The 26696-nt window shown below is 35.2% G+C and overlaps 2 protein-coding genes across 2 annotated transcripts; both read right to left on the bottom strand.

Annotated features, from left to right (window-relative positions):
- LOC148195164 (uncharacterized) lies at window positions 1-8033 on the bottom strand. The gene is made up of 4 exons (XM_088095105.1): window positions 7766-8033; window positions 4987-5496; window positions 4754-4903; window positions 1-140 (listed from the first exon to the last, which is right to left on the bottom strand). Exons 1-4 carry the CDS (start codon window positions 8031-8033, stop codon window positions 1-3), a joined length of 1068 nt encoding a protein of 355 aa, XP_087951231.1.
- A 5497-nt stretch (window positions 8034-13530) lies between these two features.
- LOC124828033 (uncharacterized) lies at window positions 13531-25374 on the bottom strand. Its single transcript, XM_088095106.1, has 8 exons — window positions 25026-25374; window positions 19234-19833; window positions 18675-18824; window positions 17828-17911; window positions 15227-15370; window positions 14973-15146; window positions 14262-14836; window positions 13531-14151 (listed from the first exon to the last, which is right to left on the bottom strand). Exons 1-8 carry the CDS (start codon window positions 25372-25374, stop codon window positions 13546-13548), a joined length of 2682 nt encoding a protein of 893 aa, XP_087951232.1. The 3' UTR covers window positions 13531-13545.
- Between the last annotated feature and the right edge of the window lie 1322 nt (window positions 25375-26696).

The raw sequence follows: 26696 nt of genomic DNA on the forward strand, positions 1-26696 counted from the left end.
TTAAAAGCAACAAGGAAAGAGTTGTGGTATGTGAGATGGACTTTGAAGTTTACCTTCTAATTTATGATCCCAATGTTTTCCAATTTTCTTCATAAAGGATTGTATTTCTTTCTCAACATCTAGAGGTTCTGCCATCATACCTTTGACATGAAAAATAACATTGGAAGTATGTTAGGAATTTGACATGAATACTATTATCTAATATTTTTGTCAACCATTTTTTTTATTACTAAAAAAAATTCTTTAAACATTGTATTTTGAAGGTTAGGTTCTTTCGTTATGTTAGTATTTTGAGGTTGTTAAAAGAATAGTTGACGGGATAGAGAAATTTAGAGATAGTTGAATGTAGAGAAAATGTGGAGATAGTGGAATGTGGAAGGTATAGTTGGAAAGAAGTGTTGTAGTCGTCTTTAGTTGTAGTAGATGTTAGCTTACATGCTGTTAAATGTTGACTTCATACATCAAATGGTAGAGTACATGGATATTTACAGACCCATAGATTATTCTAGAACATCTAGCTACAACTTATGTGGAATGTCCTAGATTTTACCTATGTAGAATATTCTTGATTTTTTTCTTCCTATCTTAGGCTTTTCTACAATATTCTAGATCTTTTATTACATTTTAGTACTTATATCTTAGGACTTTCTACATTCTTCTAGAATTTGCATTATACTTTAATACTCCTTCTTAATGCAAATTCGGTAACTCCAAGCATAGTGCGTAGTAGTTCAAATCTTGGTCGTGGTAATGCCTTCGTAAAAATATCTGCAATTTGATCTTCTGTTGGGTAGTACTTGAGTCGAATTTGTTTAGTTGTCTCTTCATCTCGAATGAAGTGATATTTAATGGCTTCGTGTTTTGTTCTTTGGTGATGGACTGGATTTTTTGCTATTGTTATTATCGATTTGTTGTCGCAATAGATAATAGTATGTCCATGTTGTGGTTCACCTATTTTTTCAAGTATTTTTCGTAGCCATATTGCTTGACTAGTGGTTTCAATAGTTGTTACATACTCTGCTTCTGTTGTTGATTATGCCACGATTGCTTGCTTCTTTGATGCCCAAGATAAAACACCCGATCTTAGTGAGAAAGCGTATTTGGACATACTCTTCATGTCGTCCATTGATCCTGCCCAATCGTTATCTGTGTAGTCAATCATCCTTGAGTTAGTCATGGTTTTGTACCATATACCAAACTCCTTTGTGCCTTGTATAGATATCTTAAATTCTTTTTCCTACTTCATAATGAATCTGACTTGGCTTTTTCATGAATCTTGATAGAAGACTTGTAGCATACATAATGTTTGGTAGTGTGACTATGAGATACAAGAGACTTCCAGTAAAACTTCTTTAGCGTGATGCATCTACCTCTTTGCTCCATCATCTTTTTGTAGCTTCTCGTCTACCACTAACGGAGTAGTGACAAGTTTACAACCATTCATCTTGAACTTCTTGAGTAGAACTTCAATATATTTCTTTTGAGAGATAAATATACCTTCTTTTTGTTGTTTCACCGCTATACTGAGGAAATAGTTCATCAAGCCAAGGTCAGTCATTTCAAATGTCTTCATCATGTCTTCTTTAAATTCTTTCATCATCGCTATATTGTTTCCTGTATAGATAAGATCATCGACATATAAAGAGACAACGACATGGTACTGACTTTGTGCCTTAATATATAGTGTTTGCTCACTTTTGCTCCTCTTGAATCCTTGATCGATGAAGTATTATCTAGCTACACCATGCTCTGGGAGCTTGCTTCAAGCCATATAATGCTTTTTTAAGTGTTAGTACTTTGCCTTCATTGCCTTTGTTGATGAAGCCTTGTGGTTGTTCAACATAAATCTCTTCTTCCATAGCTTTGACCCATACTTCTTGCTTTGATGCTTCTTCATAACAGTTAGGTTCAATCATGGCCATATTGCAAGTTTCATATATGTCTACCAAAGATCTTACTCTTCTTGGACTAGACTAAGGTGAAGAATCTTGTTGTGGAGGTGGAGAAAGCGTACCTGAATTTTCTGCCTCTTCTTGAGTTTCTTGTTGAGATTGTTGAACTGGAAGTAAAATGTTGCTTTTAACAATTTCTTCTTCCCAATTCCAAGAAGCATTTTCATCAACTTCAACATCTTCACTAATGATGAGCTTTTTTGCTTGTAGGTTGTAGACTCGATAGTCTTTTAACTGTGTGCTATATCCCAAGACTATTCCTTGTATAGTATTGTCTTCAACTTGTGCCTCCTTTGATCAAGAACATGTATGTAGTAGATAAACCCAAATACTCGTAGGTGTTTTGCTTATGGCTTTCTTCCATTCCAAGTTTAAATAGGAGTCTTGTCTTGGACTGCCTTAGTTGAACATCTGTTTAGAATGTAAACTGCAGTATAGACTACTTCAGCCTAAAAAAGTGTTAGGCATACTTTTCTCTTTTAGCAATGATCTTGTCATCTCCATAACTATGTGATTCTTTCTCTCTGACATGCTATTTTGTTGTGGAGTGTATGCAATTGTAAGTTGTCGCTCTATGCCTTCATCTTCACAGAATTTGTCAAACTCTTGAGATGTGTACTCCTTGCCACGATCACTTCTAAGTACTTTTATCAATTTTCCACTTTGCTTCTCAACACGGGCCTTGAATTTCTTGAATCCTCCGAAAACTTCTAACTTTACCTTTAAGAAATAGACCCATGTCATTCTAGAGAAGTCCTCAATGAAGAGGATGAAATACCTATATTTGTGATGTGAAGGTGTTCTTATCGGTCCGCAAACATCGGTATGTATCAACTCCAATACGTCTTTTGCTCTCCATGCTTTTTCTGTCGAGAATGGAAATCGGTGTTGTTTTTCGAGGAGACATCCTTCACATGATTCATTATTCTCCTTCAAGCATGGAAGATCTCTCATCATGTTTTTCTGATATAGAAGCTTTAAGACATGTGTGTTGAAGTGGCCAAATCTCCTATGTCAAAGCCATGAGTCATCAACTTCTACCTTCATGGCAATATTAGTTCCAAGTTTGAAGCTTATAGGAAAGCTTATATTTCTCTTCTCTATTTTTACTTGGCCAATTTTTGTCATGTTACTGTCATGAATTTTGCATGTATCTTTCTCAAAATGAAGAGAATATCCATTATCCATCATTTGACCAATACTTAAAAGATTCTCTTTATGATTAGGAACTAGTAAAACATCCTTGATGAATTTCGTACCTTTCTTTGTCTCCACCATGACAGTTCCTTTGCCTTGAGACTTCATTGTGGTGTCATTTCCTAACCGAACTTTGACATTGACAGATTTATCAATGTCTTTGAAGATGCTTTGATCTTTTTCCATGTGATTACTACATCTACTATCCAAGTACCAACTCCCTTGTCTACTAGGAGATTCTTTATTGACATAGAATAAGAGTTTCTCCATATTATCTTCTTCCGCAAAGTTTGCTTGATGTTGTTTTTTATTACGACAATACTTGTCTATGTGACCAAATTTCTTGCAATACTGACATTGAGGTTTTCCAAGATGCCAACAATCTTTTTCCAAGTAACTTGTCTTTTTACATATGCCACATGGAGGATATTTTTCTTAACAAGTCATAGAGAAGTTTTAAAAATTTTCTTTATTTCTAGAAATTTCTCCTCTACTTTTGTTTACTTCATATTCTATATTTTGAGACCGTAATTTTAGTTTTGATTGAAAGACATTTTCACTAGAGTCTTGTTCATGCCTTTTCCATCTTTGTTGACAATGTAGTCAAATCTTTTGTTTGTTCAATCGCAGTTGCGATTGCATCATAGTATTTGGGAGTAGAAAATAAAATTTTCTCAATAATTTTTTTGTCAATAATATTTCTTTTATTCTAGAATAATAGTCTTTAATGGTCTCAGAGTCTTTCCTTCTTAATAATTCTAACTCTTATCTTAGAGCATGAAGTTTAACATTGCGTACCTCATTACTTCCTTGAAACTCCTCTTATATTATGTTTCAAGCTTGCTTTGCACTTGTGGCACCAATTATCCTTGGAAAAATTGTGTCATCAACTGCTTATTGAAGAACAAATAAAGCCCTTGAATCCTTCTGCTTGTTTTCCTTCAACTCTTTCTTTTGAGCTATAGTAAGAGTGGAGGTGTCTTCTGGAATAGTGAATCTCTCCTCTATGATGTCCCATAAATCTTGAGAGCAGAAGAATGTCTTCATTTTGACACTCCAAAAATCATAATTTTCTCTTGTGAAAATAGGTACTGAAATTGATGATGTTTGATTGGTAGAAGCCATGAGTTGAGAAAATATTTTAAGTATATAATGGAGTTGAACGTAGCTCTAGTTAGTATTTTGAGGTTGTGAAAGGAATAGTTGATGGGATAGAAAAATATAGAGATAGTTGAATGTAGGGAAAACGTAGAGATAGCGGAATGTGGAAGTGATAGTTGGAAGAAGTGTTGTAGTCGTCTTTAGTTGAAGTAGATGTTAGCTTACAAGTTATTAGATGTTGGTTTCATACATCAAATAGTAGAGTACATGGGTATTTATAGACCCATAGATTGTTCTAGAACATGCTAGCCACAACTTATGTGGAATGTCCTAGATTTTACCTATGTAGAATATTTTTTATTTTTTCTTCCTATATCTTAGCCTTTTCTATAATATTATAGAACTTTTATTATATTTTAATACTTAGGAATTTCTATACTTTTAAAATTTGCATTATACTTTAAGAAGTTAAAAACCACTTACAATGAGCATGCAACACTTACAATGATATAGAATATTCTGAGTCCATGAGAAATCAGTTCCACTCTTGAAGGAGGAAGGCCTACTGGCAAGAACTTTGAGAGGAGTATTTCCGTCCTTGTTTCGCGCGCTGACAAGTTTAGGATAACAACGAGTTATCATAATAGCCAAATCTGAAAAATCATCACGCATACTATCAAAATCATTAAAAAAACAAAATCTAATAATTAGGCAAAGTGAAATGGTAATTAATTACCCAAGAATTCTCCCCAGATGGCTCGGTGAAGGATGGTGTCTCCATCATAGTCCCTGTGTTCATCATCTAAATCTTTGGAAACATTGTGAAGGTACACAAAGGCCTCTGTTTGACATGTGTGCACGGCCCTGAAAAGAGGTGTTTCACCCCTGTTGTTCCTAACCCTAATCAAATCCTTCCTTTCACCATTTTCACCAATGATGCACATGCACATGCCAATGAACCCTCTTGAGGCTGCAAGGTGCAAAGGAGTGTCACCTCTCTCATTCGTTGATCTCAGTGCACTGTCATCCCTCACCACTTCCCTCCCTTCGTGATTCAATATTGCTCCAACGAGAGTTTTAACATGCTCCACTTTCCCATCATTCACTGCAAAATGCAGTGCAGTGCCTCTGCTTTCGTTGATTCTGATTTTGTGGAACTCACTCTCGTTTCTGTATGCAGCAACAACGAGCTCCCATTTTCCTTCCAACACCCACCCTCGGAACTTTGATATCACATCCTCTTCGCCTGTTCACTCAACATATCATCAACTTACGGAAACCATATAAATACTATTTATGCACTGAATCATGATCTTTTTTCATGTAAAATGAGATTTGTATATACAAAAATTAATTTTATATTTATTTGATGTCAGATTTTCAAGATATATTAAATATAAAAATAAATATTAATTTCATATTAAAATATATACATCTTAAATATAGAAATAAACTGATACAATAATAAATTCAATAAATAATAAATTTTATTAAAATAAATTCTAAATCATAAATTTTATAAATTTTAAATTTAATTCAAATTACAAAATCTGACTTGTAAGTTGGGTTTGCTCCACTTATATAAATAATAATACATCAATACATTTAATACCAATTGTATACAAAACCTACAGAGGAGAATTTTAAAATGTTAGAAAACTAGTTTGTAAAAGTTGTCATCGCATAGACCCACCTTTTATATCCATTTTGAAACGAAGAATGCAGAGGAAGAGGGCGATGGAAGTGAAATCTCAAATAAGACGAATGGAGGCTTACTTTTTATAGTCACAAAGCTCTCCTAATTCTACATCACAAAAACAAAGAAAAAGAGAAAAGGAAGATAGAAATCATAATAAGGGAAGTATCTTATTATTTTCTCATTGTATTAATTTCTTCCTATTAAATTAATTTTAACTGTGAAAACTTTTTCCTGATGTTTTGTCTGTTGTAAACGAACATATACTTCCATTATAAAGCCTGTATAAATATATTTATGCATTAAAATTGAGAATATTAGCATTTTATTATTTGTATCAAAATGAAGGGTGGCCAGTGGGAATTTTTGGTCGATAATCACATGCAGATCCACGGGCAAGAAAATCATAAAGTAAAATGCTTTTTCACTTGTTATATAATTTTGGCATCAACCAAAGACAAGATTGGCATCTGGTTGTCTTTATATATGAGGAAAGAATTGTTCACTTCAGAAATTCCATTCCAATGTTATTTGAGATTAGAATAAAACTATTTATATTTTTATTACATATTTTAATTTGTTTCTACACTTTTATTATTACAGAGTTTTATGATTACTTTTTTTTATTAATTGATTAGATAATTTACTGGATAAACTTAATTTGCAGATGAATTTAATAGTCTTATATTAATTTTTGCTATCCATAGTTGTATTATGCATTAAGAATAATTAACAATAATAAATAAACAGTTGAACCTTTAAATTAGAACCATCTCCGGTATTCTAAATGAAAGCGTATTTGAATTCATCATTAGAAATAAAATAGATAAAAACTATTTAATTTTCTAATTGTAAAACACTTTAAGTTTCCTCTTAAAGAGATAAAGAAAAAATAAACAAAAATAATATGTATATGCTCACATAGGACCATAAACCCTTTATATAATTTTTTTTGTCGATTACTTATTCTAAAAAATCAATATTCCTACATCAAATCAAAATAATAGATATGGCATTTACACAGTGAATATTTTATAATATTACTCTCTGTATATAATTAATTAATTAGATCACTTTAATACTTTAACTAATAATAAAATTATCCTAACACATTTAATTATTATTAATAATATATATATATATTATTTCATGTGTTAGATTTTATGAGCTTATTTCATGTCTTGAATATATTTAAAAGATTTGTTCTTTGATTATATATATAGAACCAAAACAATCTTTAATTGCATTAATCGCAACTAAATATAACAATGATCACTAATGTTGACATAACCAAATGGCATAAATGCGTCAAGAAATATGTACTATGAAAATTAAATGAAAGTGACATGTACACATCTATTTTCAACTCATCTTCATTTTATCCGAATGAGATCAATATAATCACTAGTAAAAAAAGCAGATTTTAACGCTCTACATACGCTTCGGTTATTGAGAAACCGAAGTGTATAAGGTTATATACCTCGGTCTCCATCCAACCCGAAGTCCAAAAGTCATATTGCTTCGGTTAACACAAAACCGGTGCGTATAAGGTAACTACTGCCTCGGTTTGCTACGAAACCGGTGCCTAAACCCCTTTCTATTCCTCTTTATTGACTCGGTTAAAGGTAAAACCGAGGCCTATTACCCGGTCAAATCAGCACCTGACCCACTTTCTCACTTTTTCCTCTGACACTCGTCTCACTTTCCTCGTCTCACTCTCGTTCTTCCTCGTTCCCACTCTCATCTCACTCTCATCTCCCCTCTCGTTCCCACTCTCATCTCCCCTCTCGTTCCCACTCTCGTCTCACTCTCATCTCACTCTCATCTCCCCTCTCGTTCCCACTCTCATCTCCCCTCTCGTTCCCACTCTGATCTCTCTTCTCCTCTCCCACTTGACAGCCACGGTGCGAGGACGAGACGCGATGGTGGCGGGCGTTGAAAGCGGAGGAGAGGCGCGATGGTGGCCGGCGTCGAAAGCGAAGGGGGCGCGATGGTGGCCGGCTTCGAAATCGGAGGGGAGTCGCGATGGTGGCCGGCGTCGAAAGCGGAGGGGAGGCGCGATCTAAGGTGTTTGGTGGGAGGTTCATCGATCTACGAATCGCGGTGGTTTTTGTGGAGGCGAGGTGGCGGCTAGGTCACACCGCGAACGCAACGGCGACGAGGACGCAGCGGCGGCGGCTAGGTCACACCGCGAACGCAACGGCGACGAGGACGCAGCGGCGGCGAGGACGCGGCGGTGGCGAGGACGCGTCGATCTGTGGCGGTGGACGGAGAGCAGATCTGCGCGCATGGAGGGGCGAAGGGCGGATCTGTGGCGGTGCACGGAGGATTCGCGGAAGGAGGCCACAGCGAAGGTCACCTTCAGAGTTTCTTCGTCTCTGCTTCTGAGTTGCTTCAGCTTAAGCTTCATATCTCTGTATCTGAGTTTCTGAATCTGATTTTTTTTCTCATTGTAATTTGTGGCTTGTAATTTGGACAGATTGTTGACGATTATTGGTTGTTGTAATACTGGGAAATTGAGTTAGATGATTTCTGTTATGATTTTCTGTTAGATGGAGTTATTGATTTTCTGCTGCATCTGTTGTAATACTTGGTTCAGTTAGATGGAGTTCATGATTTCTGCTATGATTTTCTTGTTCTTGGTTGTGTTAGATTCTGGAGCTGAATGGGAAACTAGATGGACTTCATGATTTCTGCTATGATTTTCTTGTTCTTGGTTGTGTTAGATTCTGGAGCTGAATGGGAAATTGAGTTTGATTGGCATGAATGAACGAGAACGAGGAAAGGCTGGAAAAAAAAACCACACACGATATTGCCTTGGTTCTTAGATAACCGAGGCATATTTTTGTTTCTATTTATCTCGGTCAATAACCGAAGCATAAACCTTAAATTTTTTACTTCGCCTTCGAATGCCTCGGTTTTAGAACCGAGGTCTATACACATTTACAACCGGTGCCTTTATGCTTTATTGTACTAGTGAATAGTATTCATAAAACCAAATACGTCCAAAAGACAATGTATACATACATAAAAATAAAACATAGAATACAAAAAACATAAAAATTACTAACTCCCATTAAACCAAACATTTCTCGAACAGAAAAAACACCCATATGAGCACATGCTCATGAAAGATTTTGGATGGAAGTCCGTTAGTAAGATGATCAACTATCATGGAGTTTCTCCTGTGTTTTATGAAAAGTTGTCCATTTTATATTTCTTTAACAATTAGGAACTTGATGTCAATTTGTTTTGATTTGCTCGAACTCCTATTGTTGTTATAATACAATCCAGTTGATTTCCTCTTATAGCATAACTTAAGTGGTCTTTTAATTCCTTCCACAATGTGCAACCTTGTGACAAAGTTCCTCATCCATATTTTTTGATTTGATATGTCTCATAGCACTAGTAAAAAAATCACATTTTGAACTCACACATTACGCTTCGGTTCTAGAAAAATAGAAGCATATCAAAATGCAGTGGCAGTTTCGTAATTTTTAGAACACTATATGCCTCAGTTGTCAAGCAGTTGATGTCTAAAAGGAATACTGCCTCGGTTAGCAGGGTGAACCGAGGCATAAACCCCACAGATATTACACTAATAAGACCTTTCACTTGTACCTTTCTGGTGGTAAAGATATTGCCTCGGTTGGCAGGATGGACTGAGGCATATAAGCCTTCCTAATAAGCGAAAGAGGAAATTTTTTCCCAAATGCCTCATTCAAGCCAGGAAAACCTAGCGCCTCTCCTCCTCTCCTTTTTCTCGATGATGTTATGATGACGAAGAGATTATCCGCGAAGTCGAAGAGAACATTGTCGGGCTTGATGTCACAGTGGGCCACGCCCATGCGATGGCAGTGGGCCAGGCTTTCGAGAAGGCTCTTGATGAGGACGACCGCCTGGGTCTCGAAGATGGGGTCATTAACGATGTGGTTGAAGAGCGTGTGGGGCTGGCAGAGGTCCATGACGATGGAGAGATAATCGTCGTCCTCAAAGACATTGAAGATTTGAAGGATGTTAGGATGAGGAGAGAGAAGGGTCATGAATTTTGGTTCGTTCTGGAGACACTCACGGTCGGTCGAATCGGCGAGAAGAGACTTGTCGATGACCTTGCAAGCGTAGGGTTCGTTGGAGAGAGGGTGGAAACAACTGAAGATGGTCGTGAAGCGTCCACGACCGATCTCCTCGTTTACCTGGTACTGCGTCTTCAGTGCTTCGCACATTCTTCATTCGACATGCTTGATATGCTTGACATGGGCTGAATTATTAAATCATCCATCACCATGTACCACTACTGTCGGCAGAAATTTCATTTGCAACCTTTTCACCAACAAAAATCATTTGCGAGTTCATAGAATTGCCACAATAGCAATTAGGACAACGAGTGGTGTTATCAGATGTGACGTGACCATAGTGACTTGGGCACCGGTAGAACACATTCATGGAGTTGTTGGAAGAACTGTCATTAACTAAAGGAAGAAGACCAGAGATTCGTGAAGAAATGGGGGCACTTGGTTTCAATAATAGATCCTTATGTAGGTCTGGCAAGCAGAGCAAGTAAATAAAAAGCAGAGCAACCTGGTATTGCGTCTTCAGCGCTTCACACATTCTTTGTTCGACGAACAGCGACAATGGTCTTGGGGTGGATGGTGATGATTGTGGTTGAAAATCTAGGTTGAAAATCTGGGTTGTTAGTGCAGGTTGGAGTTTGCCTGGAAAGAAATTGTGGTTGAGTGAGAACAAGCATTATTGTTATTCACGGCTTCTGGAGCTTCTTGTGAATGTGTGGGCATACCACGATGCAAGGAGAATGGTGTATGTAGACCCTGAGACTGGTGTAATGCAGGAACAACACAAGTTCAAGAGCCGCAGGGGTCAGATGTGGATCAAGGCACAAAGAGAAGGAAAAGAGAAACCAAAATAGCATAGAAAAGTAGAACAAATAGTAAAAATTAAAAACACTCTTATGCCTCGGTTTTCTGTGAACCGAGGCACAATCTGAACCCTTTTGACTCGGTTCAGAACCGAGGCAAAAAGTATATCCCTTTTTACCTCGTCTATATATGTCTCGGCTGCGGAACCGCTTCCTATAAGCGAAAATAACCGCTGTCGTTTCCCTTTACTGCACTAGTGTAGCATACTACAAATTCTGCAACCATAATGGTGAAATCGTAAGGGTTTTCTTGGATATCTTGAATCTGAAGGAGAGAATCAAGGATTTGAAAGAAACCAATATCAGTAGGATTATGTTGTTGAAGAAGAAGGGGTTGAAGAAGAAGGCGTTGAAGATGAAGAAGAGAGTTTGGATTTACACATTGTCACATTTTAATGATGTTAGCACCGATTTCACGAAATGAACTACATTGTCTCTATTAAAAAAATATAGAGACTTAATTAAGTAAAAAAAAATAGATAGGGACCACATTGACTCATAAACCTAAATATAGGAATCAAATTACTAATTGAACCTTTTATTGGATTAGTATGTAGTCTCCTTCCAAACGAAATTAACTCTAATTTAACGGAAGAAACTAATAACGTCCAATTTTACCTACTTTTGTGTGTTTATTGTCATGAATAAATCAACTTTCTCCTAGCTTTAATCTTGTTTCATACTCAAGTTTAGTGTATTTGATATAGTTTTGTATTTTAGTTGTTATATGGTTGTTTTACCTCTAACCTCTTTGTTTATAAATATAAAATAAATGAATAGGAAGCAATTTTGGTGGAGAAAAACAAATTGAAACTAACGGAAGCATGATTGGACAAGGTTCTTTAAAGAACAAAAAATATACAAGTATAGACTTAAGTTATTTTAGAACCGAACCTTATAATTGTGTAAAAAATTTTAAAAATGTCACCACGTTTTGAAAACTTCGTTTTTCATAAAATCGAAGCATATTGGACGATTTTGAAAGCCTTTCTTGCACTAGTGATTGAAAAAGCCTATATGACCAAACTAGTCACAAAAAGTCCATAAGGTTTCTTTAAACATGAAAGAATATTAATTTTTTAAATATCTTATTGGACCCCCAGCCCAATCCTTCCCATCACCAACTTTTTCCTAGGAAAACATGTTTAGAACTTTGGGTGTGGTTGTCTCAACCATCAGTCTGGGTCAACATTCTCAACATTTGTCCTTCGCTGACCAATCTCGACTTATAGTCTAGACCACCCGTTTCCACTTTGACTCAGGCCGACCCGTCATCACCTTTGGCCTACCCGTCATCACCTTTGGCCTAATTCTCCCTGTCTCCACCTTTGGTTTATCTCTACCTTCACCCTAAGATGACATGTCTCCACCTTTGACCTGAGTTGGTTTGTTTGGTCTATCTTAACCTTCAAATAGGTTTTCCTACCTCGACCTTCGAAAACATGTCTTTACCTCCTTCCTGTGCTAATTCGTTTCAACTATTGATTTGGGTTAACCCATCACGAGCTTTAGCCTGGGTCAATCCGTTTTAACCTTCGCCTAAGACTGGTCTATAACAACATTTAGCTCAAGCTGGCCGATCTCAACCTTTAATCTGTGACGGTGTATTTCGACCTTCAGGACGGGTCAGTCTGTGTTAACTTTCGGCACGACTGACCTACCTTGACCTTCAGCCTCAACTGACTAATCTCGACCTTTGACTTAGGTTAGCCAGTTTGCGACCTTCGATACAAGTTAGTTCATCTCAGCCTTCGACTTACAGTGACCAGTCTCAACCTATAGCTTCGACCTCTTTTGGCCCATCATGACTTTCGGCTTAGGCCAACTTGTTTTGACCTTCGGCTCAAACTAGTCTGTGTTGACGTTCAATCCAGTTTGGTCTGTCTTGACCTTATGTTTATGTTTTCCCGTCTCGACCTTTGTCCTAACTGACCCATCTCATCCTTCGTGTCGTGCCAACATCTCTCAATGTTTGAGTTAGGTTTGTCCGTTTAGACCTATAACCTTGGTTAATCAGTATCGACCTTCGGCTTAATCCGATCTATCTTGACTTTCAGCTCCTCTCAATCATCTCGACCTTTAGTTTAGGATTGATCTCAACGTTTGGTCTAGATCAGGTTATTTTAACTTTTGGTCCATACTAATTTGTTTTGACCTTCAATATGAATCGATGTGTCGTGATCTTTACCATGAACCATTACATCTCGACCTTCTATTCGAGTTCATCCGTTTTCAAAGTGTTTTGATTCCATCACACGTAAATAAGAAGAAAAGAGAATAGAGCAAGCACATCACTAAGAAACCAAAAATCTGACTATAAATATGTTGAAAGTGTACAGAAGTAAAAGCGCAATCGACGAGCATACATATAAAAAGGGAGGAAGAGAAAAAAAAAACAGAGAAATAGAAGCAAGACCGTAAGATTGTTTAAACTAAGCATGAAGATCGTTTAATGATCAAGCGTGCAGACCGTCTGATGATCATAAGGAGTGTTAAAAGAAAAACAAATTTTAGTTATTGATGAGTTTTTGTATGTTGTTTATATTTTCTGCCTTCAAAATATATTTTAAATATATTAAAAGAAGTTATTCTATCAAAATCACTTTATTATAAAAGCATAACAGAGGATACACCAAATGGAAAATCCGGAGTGAAGAAAAAGTCCTCTAAAATTGGCTGCTGGTAATACTTGGTTGTGGGACCTTCTTGAAAATGGCTTTAAGCAGATCAGCATAGAGAGGAAACTGCACCACTGCATAGAAAGTGACAGGCAAACAAGTGGCAATGTAGACAGGGAACAAGATGTTCTTGTACTTGTCCTTCAGCACGAAGAAATGCGCAGCGCAGAAGGAAACCAGCATGGAAGCAATGGAGACAAAGAGAGAGCTCAGGCCGAACAGGAGCTTCAATGGCAAGCTCTTCCGGAAGTCCTGCGCCTGTTTCCGGGAGGTCAGGATCGCCAGGAACATGATCAGGGCGGTCACTGAGAAGCAGAGCCCGATCAGGGACGCGATGGCGAACGCGTCGAAAGCCGGCTGCCCTTCCAGCTCCGGCTTTCCCTTGTCGGTGCCGCCAGGCACGGAGCTCGAGGTGGCAAAAGAGACGCCAGCGATTAGGGCAGCCACCACCGAGCAGGAGTTGGAGGTTTCCTTCAGCCACTCCGAGCTCTCCTTCACCAGGTCTTTGTGCTTCTGCTTGAAGATCTCCCCACCGGTTTTGTCGTCCTTGTTCGTTCTGAATGTGAAATGTTCTGGCACCAGGGCTCTCACGTACTGCATCAATGCATGCATGCATGATCATGCAATGTATGTATACATAGGTGTGTGCTGAATGTGCAAGGATTGGCCTGGATAATATTATGAAGATCAAAACATGCGCATACCTGATACCACTTGATATCCCACATCATTTGCATGGCGGCACCAGCAATCTGCCAAGTTCTTTCAGTGTTGGAAATGGTGCCTGCAGCCAAATGCAAGACAGTGTTGTCCCTGTTATCCACTTCCAAAATTAAGCTATCGAACAGTTCCTTATCCAAAACCTTCCTCAACATCTCAACAACATTGGTCTGTCTGTTCTTCACTGCCACAAGCAACACGTTTTCGTTGTTGGAGTTGGTTTCATGCACAGCACTGGGTATTTTGGATTGAAGTTCAAACACAATTTCCACAATGCCGTTTTTTGCAGCAGTCAAAAAGGAAGTCTCCGTCTTGTCAACGTGGTGTTCTCCAAGTTTGTTTTTGTAGTTCTTCATTGCCACAACCAGCAGGTTGTCCTTCTCAGGGGTGGTACGGTCATGTGGGGCACTTGGTACTTTGTTTCGAAGCTCGTTCACAAGGTCGACTATGTCAGCTTTCGCCACCGACACAAATGTTGTTTCCTTTTCCTCATTTTTCGCTGCAGATTCTGTTCTAGTATTCTCTTGTTGATTCTGCCCTGAGCTAGCTGCACCCACCACTGCATGTATACAGAGAAAGAGAGAGATGGACCAAATATTTAAATAACGAACATGGATAAGCAAAATTAACTTTTGACTAATATTAAATAGCTCTATTTTCTTGTGACTTATCACAGTGAAGTGATTATTACTTACTTTGCAACTGTTGTTGGGTAATTTGAACCGAATTCCTGTCTCCTCTGTCAAATGTGATGAATGGTGGACCCCCACCAATTCCCATGTACGACTCATGAGGTCTCTGCATAAAAATATTCAAGAGCTGACGACCCCATTTGTGTTTCTGCCTTGTCTTCTTTATTGCTTTCAAGTCTTCAAAGTTATGTTCATGCAAGGAGGTAATATGATCATAAAGACATAAAGACACACAAAAATGATTGAGAATAATGTACCTTGTGCAGTGACACCCAATCCTGAAAGACTGAGAATTTTGAAGGCAAATCGAACAGCACTCTTTACAAATCGAACAGATGTGGCATACTTTCGTTCCATGAAAATCTGTGCTTTCTTGGCTTCATTTTCCGACTGTATTCTCACTGAAATACCTGAATCTTATACTAAAATTAAATACGTGTAATTTAAGTTGAAGTGATTATGTATGTTGACTCTTTTACTTATAGTCTCTATGTAAAGAATAGAGTCGAAAATCCATTAACTTTGTATTTCTAAATGGTACAGATAATTTATTTTTATAAGAAATTTAAAATATTTATCATAAAAATACATTGTTTAGAAAGAAAAAGGTTTAATACCTCTTTTAGTCTCTCGAAAGGGGACAAATGTTCAATTACGTCCTACGTTTTTTTCGAAGTTCAATGTATTCCCGACTTATGAAAAAAATGTACAATTAAGTCCTTTTAGGTAACGGCGTTAATTTTTTAACGGTGTAGCTGCCACCCTAGACAAAAGTTAATGACGTGTACAGTTTCTCTGACTGCGTGGCAACCCTAATTCCCAAACCCTAGCTTCCTTGTGCCGCCAGCACCATGGGCAACCGTAGGCCGCCATCAGCCACCCTGCCGTCTTGCAGCAACCTCGCCATCATCCAACACCAGCGTCGCCGCCGGTAGCCACCACCATCACCAATACAGAACGCGAACGCCAAAGTTGCGAGTCCTCCATCATCATCTTCAGCATCTTCCTCGAATTCCATCTCCACCATGAGACACTTTTCAAGTCGCTGTAGAGCTACAAGGACCGCCATCCACCATGACCATTGCAAGAGCACTCTCTCGCACACACCTGTAGAAACCCAAACGGAGAAATCCCCAATTCCAAAAATCTTTCGAAACCTAAATCACCGCCACAACTCTTCTTCAATTCATCTGCTCGTGAGTTTCGCCCAACCTTGAGCTAGCCATCAGCGCCTCCACCAAACCTAAATCGCGCCGTCTCCCCCTACGATAGAAACCCACCATGGCCAATGTTCATCATCTTCTTCACACGGTAGAACCATCACGCCGCACCTCCAGATCGCAACCTGCACACCATGGTTTCTCCACATTCGCAAAGCACGAGCACCTGCAAGAAAAGAAATCTAGACAGAGATTCCAGATCCAAATTGTAATTCTGATCGCTCAACCATGGTTTCTAAATCACAGCTTTAGGGAGCCTAAAACGTGAGGCGAGGTTGCGGCAAGATGGGAGGGTAGCTGACGGCGGCCTACGGTTGCCAATGGTGCTGGCGGCACAAGGAAGCTAGGGTTTGGAAATTAGGGTTGCCACGTATTAACCTTCCCCAGACACGTTGCAAACTTCAGTCCACCCTGTTAGCTGGCCCGTTAAAAAATTAACGCCGTTACCAAAAAGGACTTAATTGCACATTTTTTTCATAAGTCGGGAACACATTGAACTTCGAAAAAAACGTAGGACGCAATTGAACATTTGCCCCCTTTCGAGAGGCTAAAAGAAGTATTAAACCAAAGAAAAAATAAATAAAACAAATTAGAAAGTTATTACGAGAATAATCTTATCATAGTAATAACTAGATAATTCCAAATAATATCTAAAATGACTAAGACTTTGAAATTATCCATAGTTTTTTTCTTTTCTCTCCTGTGCATGCTCTTTTATAATTACCTTCTTCTGGATTTAGATTTTGAAGGCTGGCAAGAATTATGGAGGTCACTGGAGCAGGAAATAAAGGGAACTCGGGAAAAGAGGCAAATAAAAGTGTTTTAACTAATCATATTCTATACTTTTGACTAGAACAAATACAAATAAATATTATTTTCAAATTAGATTGTTTTCTGTCAATATGAATTACAAAATATATGTCAAGAGAAAATAACTGGATGAATATTTTTTCCGGCAGTGTTGAGGTATAGAAGATAACCAAAATAATGTTGAAAGAGGTGACTGAAAAAATGAAGGTGAAAGAGATTGATCTCTCAGAGACAGAAAGATTTAGTTAGAGGGTCTTATAAGAGATTTGATCCCTATCAGAGGCTGCTTCTGTGTAATATGGTTCACTGAATAAGAGAACTACGATACTAAGATTTGTATATATATAATATACTTCTATATGATAAAAAAAAAGTTATTTCTTAGTCAACGTTAATTACCAGACAGTAATAGGAATATAATTATCTCTCTTCATTACATATAATCTACAGTGATGCTAATTTTTTATTCTAACTTGTATGTGGAACTTATCGTGTATTACAATAATTTAAAAATTATAATTGAATTGATTTTCAGAACCTGTTCATACAGAAGAAAATAATATAGTTAACCAAATGCATAAATAAAAATTAAAAGTACAATAACAGAGAAAATTAAATACCGATAAAATGGGAAATTAAGGAACTGATTAATTATTTTTATTATTCATGTATGAATATATGTAGTTTAAAATAAAGAGGTAACTAATATTCGTAAGATCATAAAAGTGGGGAAAATTGAAAATAACGTTTAATTTCACTTCCATGCGTTAATTAGTGAGAGTTAATTAAAGAGAGTATTATAACATTTAGATATTAATCCGAAGTTACCTTTGTGTTCATGGTCCTTAACTTCAACTTTCTCCATGTAGAATTTTATAGCTTTCTCAACATCTAGAGGTTCTACAAGAATACCTTTGACATGAAACATAATAGAAAAAGTATTATAAGTGTGTCTTGATGTGGGTTTAACATAAATAACAAATCAATTAAATGTTATTTCAGTCTTCCAAAATATAAGTTTTATAGGGTTTTTGTTTTTTATGCTTAATTAAATCTTTGATTTGTTATGGTTTACATTAAGATGCATATGTTTTCTACTATCTAAGTTTTTTTTTACATAATTAAGTATATTTACTTTCAAAATAATTGCAAATTTAGTTTTCATAAGCCTTTATATATAAATCATTTAAAAAAAAATCAAAATCGCTATTTAAGTTAATTAATGATGAAATTGACATATGAAATCATTTTAAAATTTTATAAATATGAAATTGAATAAAAAACACAATAAAAAGTGTAATAATTACAAGATGAAGATTAGAAAAGAGGATAAATTTTAGGACTGATTTTTAGAATTTGAAATTGAATTCAATGATTTTATTACATTAAGAAAAATTAAATTTCAAAAAAAAAGTGATAGATATAAAAAATTGAGGATAAAAATTTGTAACATTAATTAACATATAGAGTTGCTTAATTTTCAAAAATAGAACAGATTAATTAATAGTTTGAAATAAAATATGCAACATTTTTTTCTGTTATAATTTAAAATCCCAACTACGCTAGCCATGTTGAAAGGATGTATTTTAATTAGAATGTATAAAAGATATATAAAAGTATAATTATTAGTTAAAAACCTTAATTATGAGCTTAATCACCACACAGCACTTCTTACCATAATATAGAATTTTCTTCCACCATGGGAGATTGCTTCCACTCTTGAAAGCTGAAGGTTTAGAAGCAAGAACTTTGAGAGGTGTGGCTCCATCTTTGTTTCGCGTTTTCGCAAGTTCAGGATAACAATGAATTATTATAATAGCCAAATCTACCAATCACACGTACAAATCATTAACAACCATTAGAATCTACATAAAAAGATTATTTTCATATTTTACTTTTAAAATAAAATAAAAATGTCGAAGAATATGATTGCACAATGAAAACTTCAAAAACTGTTTAAATAAAACATTGAGAAGTGTTTTTTCAAACATACCGATAATTTATATTCAAATTATCGGTATAACACTCAAGTATGCTTGATCACTCCAACATCAATAATATTATATTCAAACAAGTCATAAATAAATAGTAAAAGTAATTTAAATATATCTTATTTCCTTAAATTTTTTTAAACAATTTTTAAAAACAAAACTATAATAGAATTTAAAGTTTAAAACAACACCTGACGAATATCATTTGAACGGAAGAAAATGGTATTAGAGAAGATTGCTTACCCAAGAATTCTCTCCAAATGGCATGGTGAAGGATGGTGTCTCCATCAGAGTTCCTAAGAGGAACATCTAGATCTTTGGAAACATTGTAAAGGTAGACAAAGGTCTTTGTTTGGCATGTGAGAACAGCCCTGAAAAGAGGTGTTTCACCCCTGTTGTTCCTAACCCTAATCAAATCCTTCCTTTCACCATTTTCACCAATGATGCACATGCACATGCCAATGAACCCTCTTGAGGCTGCAAGGTGCAAAGGAGTGTCACCTCTCTCATTCGTTGATCTCAGTGCACTGTCATCCCTCACCACTTCCCTCCCTTCGTGATTCAATATTGCTCCAACCAGAATTTTAACAAGCTCCACTTTCCCATCATTCACTGCAACATGCAGTGCAGTGCCTCTGCTTTCGTTGATTCTGATTTTGTGAAACTCACTCTCGTTTCTGTATGCAGGAATGACGAACTCCCATCTTCCTTCCAATACGCACCCTCGGAACAGTGATATCTCATCCCCAGTTGTAACTTCTTCTGTTCCTTCAATTATAGTTGATGATTCTTGAGAAATCAATCTTGACGCTGATTCTTGAGAAACTAGTCTCGGTGGTGATTCTAGATATACAGAGAGTGTAGATCTTGGTGAGAGTGGAATCAGAATCACATCAATGTTTACATTACAGATTTATATCAGGAAAATAGACTGAGTATGAATATTTAGAAAATATGTGAGTTGATCAAATATAGAGGAAAAATAGAAAAATTATAATGTGGAGATTTCTCTCATGTTGAATTATCATAAACAAAATTTAGTATCAAACATAATAACCTATAATAATATCATGTAGAATTTGGAAACATTAGAACTATATAGTTTGTGAATGTTTTCATCTACATTCTATAAATTGGACTCACCAATTGTACTCATTCTGCTGGATGATGATAGACTTGAAATGGGAGCTAACTAGGTGTAAGATACTATAAGAGGAACTCAAACCTTCTTTTATAACACCAAATCCCCCACTTCTATTCACGTGTGCTTTCTAGTGAATTTTCTATTCGTTCTGGAGAAATTATTCCATTCAAACTATTTTTTTTTAATTTATCATACTATTTATTAAATTATATATTGAGTTAGTTATCTGTTATATATACCATTACCACTTTCCAGCTTATAAAATTTTCTATAGTGTGCCTTTATGATATATAATTTTCTATTTTCCTATTCAACATATATAATCCTATTAAAATTCTGCTTATATAATGTAACTTATTTATTCGTTAAAAGTTAAGAATATTATAGTTCTATTCATACATAAAACCCAAAAAATTTACCACTCCTTGTAGAAAGCGATGACTTGGTATTGAAGAAAATTTCTAGCATGGCAACCACGATGCATATATTAAAGCACAAGTTTGAGCAAAAACAAAACCAAAAAGATACTAATGGCTTTTTCGTTTTCGTTTTGGCTTTAACCAAATATAAGGCTTGGTATCGATCTTTTCACCTTTATTGTGGTATTTGTCATATGATCAGTCCTTTTCTTTATAGTAGGCTATATTGAAGTGATGCTCTGATTTTGCCCAGTAGTTTTAAGATGAAGACTTTTTGTTAAGAAAAGTTATGTACACGCAGTACTACTCAAATGAGAGGAAAGTATTATGCTTAACTTCACCAACAAGACTCAAGTATATAGGAATCATAAAAGTGTACTATGAACATATGGGTATGTATAAAAATGTTCACAAATAGATAAAGTAAAATATATTTGTTTATGTGAAGATAGACCTGAGATAGATATATCAACCTAAATTTAATGGGTGTAGATGTGAATAAATGTATTGATAAGATGAAGATATTTGATGGGTTTAGCTGTAGCTTTTTACTAAATATTGAATACACATATATCTTATTTTAGTTTTTTATTTACAAATATTTTTATTTAGATATTTTTATTTAGCTCCTTATGTGTAGGAATAAAATATTATAGTAACATGGTATTTTTACATGTAACATCCCAATTTAGTGGTATAAAATCATTGAAATAAGGGTTACAAAGATGATAACTTACTAAAGAAACTTGAGATTTCTTATAGAAGAATTATCTACACACTACTGCAACAAAGAAAAACGACAGCGGTTGTTTTTGATAATACGCTTCGGTTTTCGAACCGAGGCATATACTGGTGAGGTAAAAAGGTGGGAACTTTTGGCCTCGGTTTCTGTTTCGGTTCTTCTGCACCTGAGGTAATAACATGGGTCTATGACAGCAATTTAGGCTAGAACCGATGCCAAAGCCCTTTAATTGTTTATTTTTAAATCACGTGCTCTTATATGAAATTTAAAAAAAAAAAAACCCTACTCAAACAGAAATTCCCAAAACTAGAACAATTAAAACCCTAATTACAAGAAAATTTTGCAAGCATAGAAACCCCAAATTTCCAAATCGTAATCCAAAACCCTAGCCTCAAAACGCAGGAATCAAATTAAAAAAAAAATCCCAAATCAGTACGAGGTCAGAAACCCTAAACTTCGTGCTGAATTCCCTTTGCCACGAAAACACCAGAACATGAACCTAGCGGAGGCGCCGCTGCTACCACATCGCGAGAAAGAAAGATGCACCTAATCTGTTGAAGTCGAGCCAACACCGAGAAGCGAAAGGGAGTCTTCCCCGCAAAACACGAACCAAAGTTAGAGAAGAGGAAAAGGAATTTCACACCTCCCTCACTACGAGGCGAAACAAAACAAGAAAAGAAAAAGATGAAGATGGGTGTTTCCCCCTTCTTGTGAAGTCGCGATAAAGGAGTGAAGAAGAGAACAAAACATTGGCGGAGAGAACCCCAAGGGCAAGAGAGAGCAACGACACAATTTAAACCGAAACAAAGGCCTTTTGTTTAAAAATACCTCTATTCACGAAATTTAAACCTAAACGCTTGTTATTACCTCGATTATTTTTTCAACTGCGGCAGTAAGCCTCTACTGCCTCGGTTCTATACAGAACCAAGGCCTAAAGTGCCTAGAAAAAAATTTAAAAGTTATATTAAATTGTATTTTTTGTAATTTTAATTAACCTTTTTTACCTTAGTTCCAAGGAGAACCAAGGCCAAAGCCCCCTTTCAAGAGTGAAAATGTCAGTGGAGCAAGGGGGTTTGGCCTCGGTTCTGAGGATAACCGAGGCCAAAAACCTTGCACAGAGACATTTGTCAACTGAAAAGTCTTTTCTTGGCAACTTTCGTGAGCTTTATGGCCTCGGTTGCCCTTGTAACCGAGGTTGTTGGTGCTTTATGGCTTCGGTTAAGATAGAACTGAGGCATATACTTCCCCAATAATTTCAAAAATGCCACCGCCCCATTTTATGCTTCGATTTCTGACCAACCGAAGCATAATGGGCGCATTAGTATCCCCATTTTTTACTAGTGACACCTGAATAATTTCAAAAGCTATCTATGTTGTTGTTTCTCCTTCACTCTCACACTGATACAACTAGAGAGATGTCTCCCTAAACTCACACCATTAAGATGATCATCGCAAAAGAGAAACATACCCAAAGACAAACAACACAAAAGCAAAGGTAAGTTAGATAAAAAAACAAATAATAAAATATATTAACATATCACGCATCACACATAATTCATATGTGTAATAATTAAATCAAAACATCCTAAACCTAACCTGACTTAGACTTGACTATCAACACATTATGAATGTCGAACTACGGTGGTTCATGCACTTGTTGTGGCTTCCAACAATACTTATTCAAAATCAATTATCAATACCAATCCATGTCCTCCACAAGGTTAGTTTTTCAACACCTATGACCCTAACTAGTGACCATAGACTAGGTGATGGCAACTCCTTTAAGGACTTCCATCCAAAGAAATATCAACTTATACTAAGACTAAGAAAGGGAAGATGAATAAAGAATTTTAATAAAAAACTCTTTCCTTATCTAAATCTTAAGAAGATTTACTTTACTAAATTAATTTACATTGTTTTGTAGGCCTTAAATAAATCCAAGAAAATAATTTATTGAACAATAACCTTTAGATAATAAATGATGAATCCTGTTTCGGGTTGGGGATTGAGGTTCCTTACTCAAAGCACTTCAAGCTGTCCTAAAGGCTGGATGGGCTTCCTAATGGTCCTCCATCATCCAAGTTACGTTATTCACTCTCTCTCCTCCTTGTCCAAATTGTGTGGGTGGACCTATCAAAGACACTATGATGCTTAAATTAGTAATTTTACTCAATAATTATATGGTAACGATGAGTAGTCAAAAGTTATTAACTCACTTCCATTGTCAAACATATATTTATAAATCTTATATTGGGCTTCCAATTAAGTCTGACTCATTAATTACCATTAAATGACTTTCATTATTTCTATTAATTTCCTAATAATGATTATTATTCTTATTAATTATTCATATTAATTGTGTAATTAATTGACAATTAATATGAACAATTAATAAGAATAGTAATCATTAATTCGAAATTAATTGTAATAATGAAAGGTAATTAATCGATCAGACCCAATTGAAAGCCCATTATAAGATTTATAAATATATGTTTGACAAAAGTTAGGTAATAACCTTTCACTACTCATCCTTACCATATAATTATTGAGTAAAATTACAGACTTGAGCGTCAAAGTGTCTTTGAACGTCGAAGTGTCTTTGATAGGTACCCACCCACACAGCTTGGACAAGAAGGAGAGAGAGTGAATAACATAACTCGGATGATGGAGGACCATTAGGGAGCCCATCCGATCTTCAGGACAGCTTGAAATGCTTTGAGTAAAGAACCTCAACCCCCGACCCGAAACAAATCCTATTTCGAAAAAACAATGAAATCAACCTATTTTATTTATCATTGTTTTTATCTTTTTAAATCTTTTTATAAATTTATTTCTTTCTATCTTTTGTTATTTTGTTCTTTACTGTTTTTGTTTTACTAACCTTTTTGTATAGTTTTTATAAGAACTAATTTGTTAAGAATTAATTTCGTGTTCATTGGAAGACGACTTAGGATTGAATTTACCATTTATATTTTGTTGATTACTATCTTAACAATACTGAAATTGTTATAATTTAGTGGTATTAATTTGATCGCGTCAACGATAACATCGTCAGTTGCTCAAAAGAAAAGCATGAAATGAAGGTGATGGATAAAAAAAATTGGTCACATTCAAGAAGAAGATGGAAATCAAGAACCCTCTGTTAGACTCTGTAAAGTAGATTCCAAAGTGTGCTAAATTTTTTTAAGAACTGTGCACACATAAAAGGCGTATGAGACAGATAATGAGGAAATTAATTTGAGAAGGATGCGGTGACCATTTCTGATAAATGTAAACATCTAGTTATATTTTTAATTATTTTATATTCTCTGCATAATAGATATACTATTAGATCGATGGTAAGAAAAAATGAAGTTAACAATTTGGATCTCTTCAACATAACCATCTTATTTTATTTTATGAACAAGTAGTCTGCATATGGCAAAAAACATGGTAAAACAGACTCAAAGTTTAACTACTTAAGTTCCATTATGAGTCATTAAAAGAAATATTTATTAGTTCTTTTATTATTGTCTTTTGCAAACAATATTAGTTTTATTACATAGCCACACAAGTACCCTTAGTTAAGATGCGTAAATAAATAAATAAATAAAAAGTCATGCCTTTATATTATAATGATGTGATCTTCAACAATAGTCATTGCAAATAGTTATTTGCTTTATTACAAGCATCAACACTTATCCATTCAATTATGAATGAATGGTTTCACCAGTTGAATAACTGTTTTAACCTTTTATACACGTTTCCATAGAAAATGAAAGCTTAATCTTACAGTCTTGAGGAAGTTGTACCAATTTGTGACGATAAAACCCTAAGTTAGATATAGTGGCAAATAGACAAGTACAAAGCTTTTGTATGGCTGGAGGAACTTTGGCATTTCCAAACATATGAACAGCTTCAACACAACATCTTGGAGTTAGAGGCCCAAAGTCTGGATTAGCCAAATAAGGCACGCACGAGACGAACATTGGTTTATAGTCATAACACATGTCAGGAAGTTGACCTTCACTCAATCTTGTTATGGCTAAAACATAAGCCATAACAAATATCACCAAACAAAAAACCTTCTTCTGAGTCATCTTTGCTCTTAATTATTTATGCTTCTTTGCTTTCACTCTTTTTAAGTTTTGGGACCATCTTTCTTAACATCTCATTACTTATATAGACTTAATATTACGAAAATTATATTTTGATATCCAATTTTTTTTTCTTATTTTCCATTTAATCCTTCTTTTAATAATTAAATGTTATATTTAATAAATAAAAATAAATATAAACAAAATTTAAATGGAGAGTATAAACAAAACTCAGTATATAAGTATCAGGGTCCTCGATATTAATTCAAATATATATTTTATCATAATTTATCTCTCTTTTTGTTTTCGTCAGCATGATAATTTTTTTCTTGTTCTAGGTCACTTTTGAACTTTAAATATTAATCTAGGTAGAGACCATCAACAAATTTATTTCTGAATCTAGATCCTTTATTACGAAACTATATTAAATTACGAAACTTAATCGATAGTAAGACAATCGTAAAACATTTTTACAGCGTATTTAAATAAAAGTTTGTGATGAAAAAAATTATATGTTAACGTATATTTTAATTAATATTTTTATTAAAATTTAAATAAAGTATTACCCTTTAAAAACGTTTAACTAAGTCAATATTGAATTTAAAAATTTACTAAATTAGTAGCTGCTTCATTTAGTATTTGAATTTGGCTAACTGATATTTGAATTAAGGTATAGAAAATAATTGAATAAATTAACATAAAAAGAAGAATTGACTAAATAAGTAGTGCTGTCACGTCCCAAATTAGGAGTCACATGTGAAAAACAACATTCACTTTTATTAAAACAAAATTGTGACATCTTCGAAACTTATTATTATAAAAAAAATAATAATAAGTCGTGCAAACAAATAACGAAATCCAATTATGAAATATTATAAGGTTTTAACAAAATTTATTTTAAGAAAATAACGTTTCAAAACCTTAAATATGATCATCATAGATGGAAATCACAACACTGTATCAACACCATCCGTATCAATGTCTGTATCATTATCTGTTTTCGTATAAATAAGATCATCACAGATGGAAACTACAATCACAAAAAGATGAGCTAACAGAATAAGAATCACAACAACATATAAAAATATCAATTAATATTCGAGCTCGTTACACCCTCACTTAAATCAAAATCACCTCATAATAAAACAATTTCAATTTCTATAGAAACGGCTATAACCACTAATGACTATATTGTGTCTGTACTCTGATCCCTCAACCTGTTTATCAAAATAGGACCCACTTATCAAAGGAGGACTTCCACTCTCCTGTTTATCAAAATAGGACCTACTTACCAAAATAGGATTTTTACATCTTATTTACCAAAA

Source organism: Vigna umbellata, chromosome 7, assembly GCF_029865625.1.
Source record: "Vigna umbellata cultivar VRB3 chromosome 7, Vumbellata_1.0, whole genome shotgun sequence".
NCBI lineage: Eukaryota > Viridiplantae > Streptophyta > Magnoliopsida > Fabales > Fabaceae > Vigna > Vigna umbellata.